At 58.8% G+C, this 684-nt stretch overlaps 1 protein-coding gene across 1 annotated transcript in view; it reads left to right on the top strand.

Moving 5' to 3' along the window:
- CEP68 (centrosomal protein 68kDa) overlaps positions 1-684 on the top strand; it is an 8,367-nt gene that overhangs the window by 2,319 nt on the left and 5,364 nt on the right. Inside the window, exon 3 of the mRNA XM_010137011.1 lies at positions 1-348. This exon is cut by the window's left edge and continues 34 nt beyond it. Within this exon, the coding sequence (XP_010135313.1) occupies positions 1-348 (348 nt within the window). The remainder of the gene's footprint in view (positions 349-684) is intronic.

Raw genomic sequence — 684 nt, 5'->3', positions numbered from 1 at the left:
CTTTCCCTAACTATAAGGACGCCTGGGCACAACCATCAAAATCTTCCGCGTCCCAGCGACAGCAGACAGCCCCTTTCGTCCGAGCTGACTCCTTTCGCAGAAGCGGGTGGCAGGGACGGAAGAGGGAACACTGAGGGTTACGCTGGGCTGCGGCACCCCTGCAGCTCTCCAAAGCCCAGCTGGAAGAGCACGGAGTTGCGTGGCCAGATCTGTAGGGATCCTCTGCGGGGGCTTCATCTACCAACTGGCCTCAGGGACTCGTTGGATGGGACGTACCTAAACGAACTGCGGGTCAAGGGGCAGCCGAAGAAGAGCCAGCAGAGTGAGTCCCTTGCCCAGTGCGTTAAGGTAGGCTGAGATGAGAAATAAAGTTTATTAGGGGACAATCTCGCCTAAAACCTGCCTGTATTTATGGCACAGTTAATTAAGGCTTCCCCTTCTGCACGAGGTTAGGTGACCGGTAGTAATTTTTGCAGGGAGACTCGCCAGAGCAGATGATTTCTGGTGGAGCTTTTCCCAGGGCTCAGCATCGTGGGTTTAGGCTCGGTGGAAATGTGGCACTCGGCTTCCCCCGGCCCACCCGTCCTGCAGCAGGGAGAGACGCGAGAGCTACAGTGGGAGCTGGGCGCCCGCCCCATCCCTAAGGCTGCTCGGTGCGGCGTGGCTTGGGGGGGCCTTCGCGCC

This window comes from Buceros rhinoceros, unplaced genomic scaffold, assembly GCF_000710305.1.
Source record: "Buceros rhinoceros silvestris isolate BGI_N320 unplaced genomic scaffold, ASM71030v1 scaffold42155, whole genome shotgun sequence".
NCBI classification, from domain to species: Eukaryota; Metazoa; Chordata; class Aves; order Bucerotiformes; family Bucerotidae; genus Buceros; species Buceros rhinoceros.
This window is presented reverse-complemented; position numbering and strand designations above follow the sequence as displayed.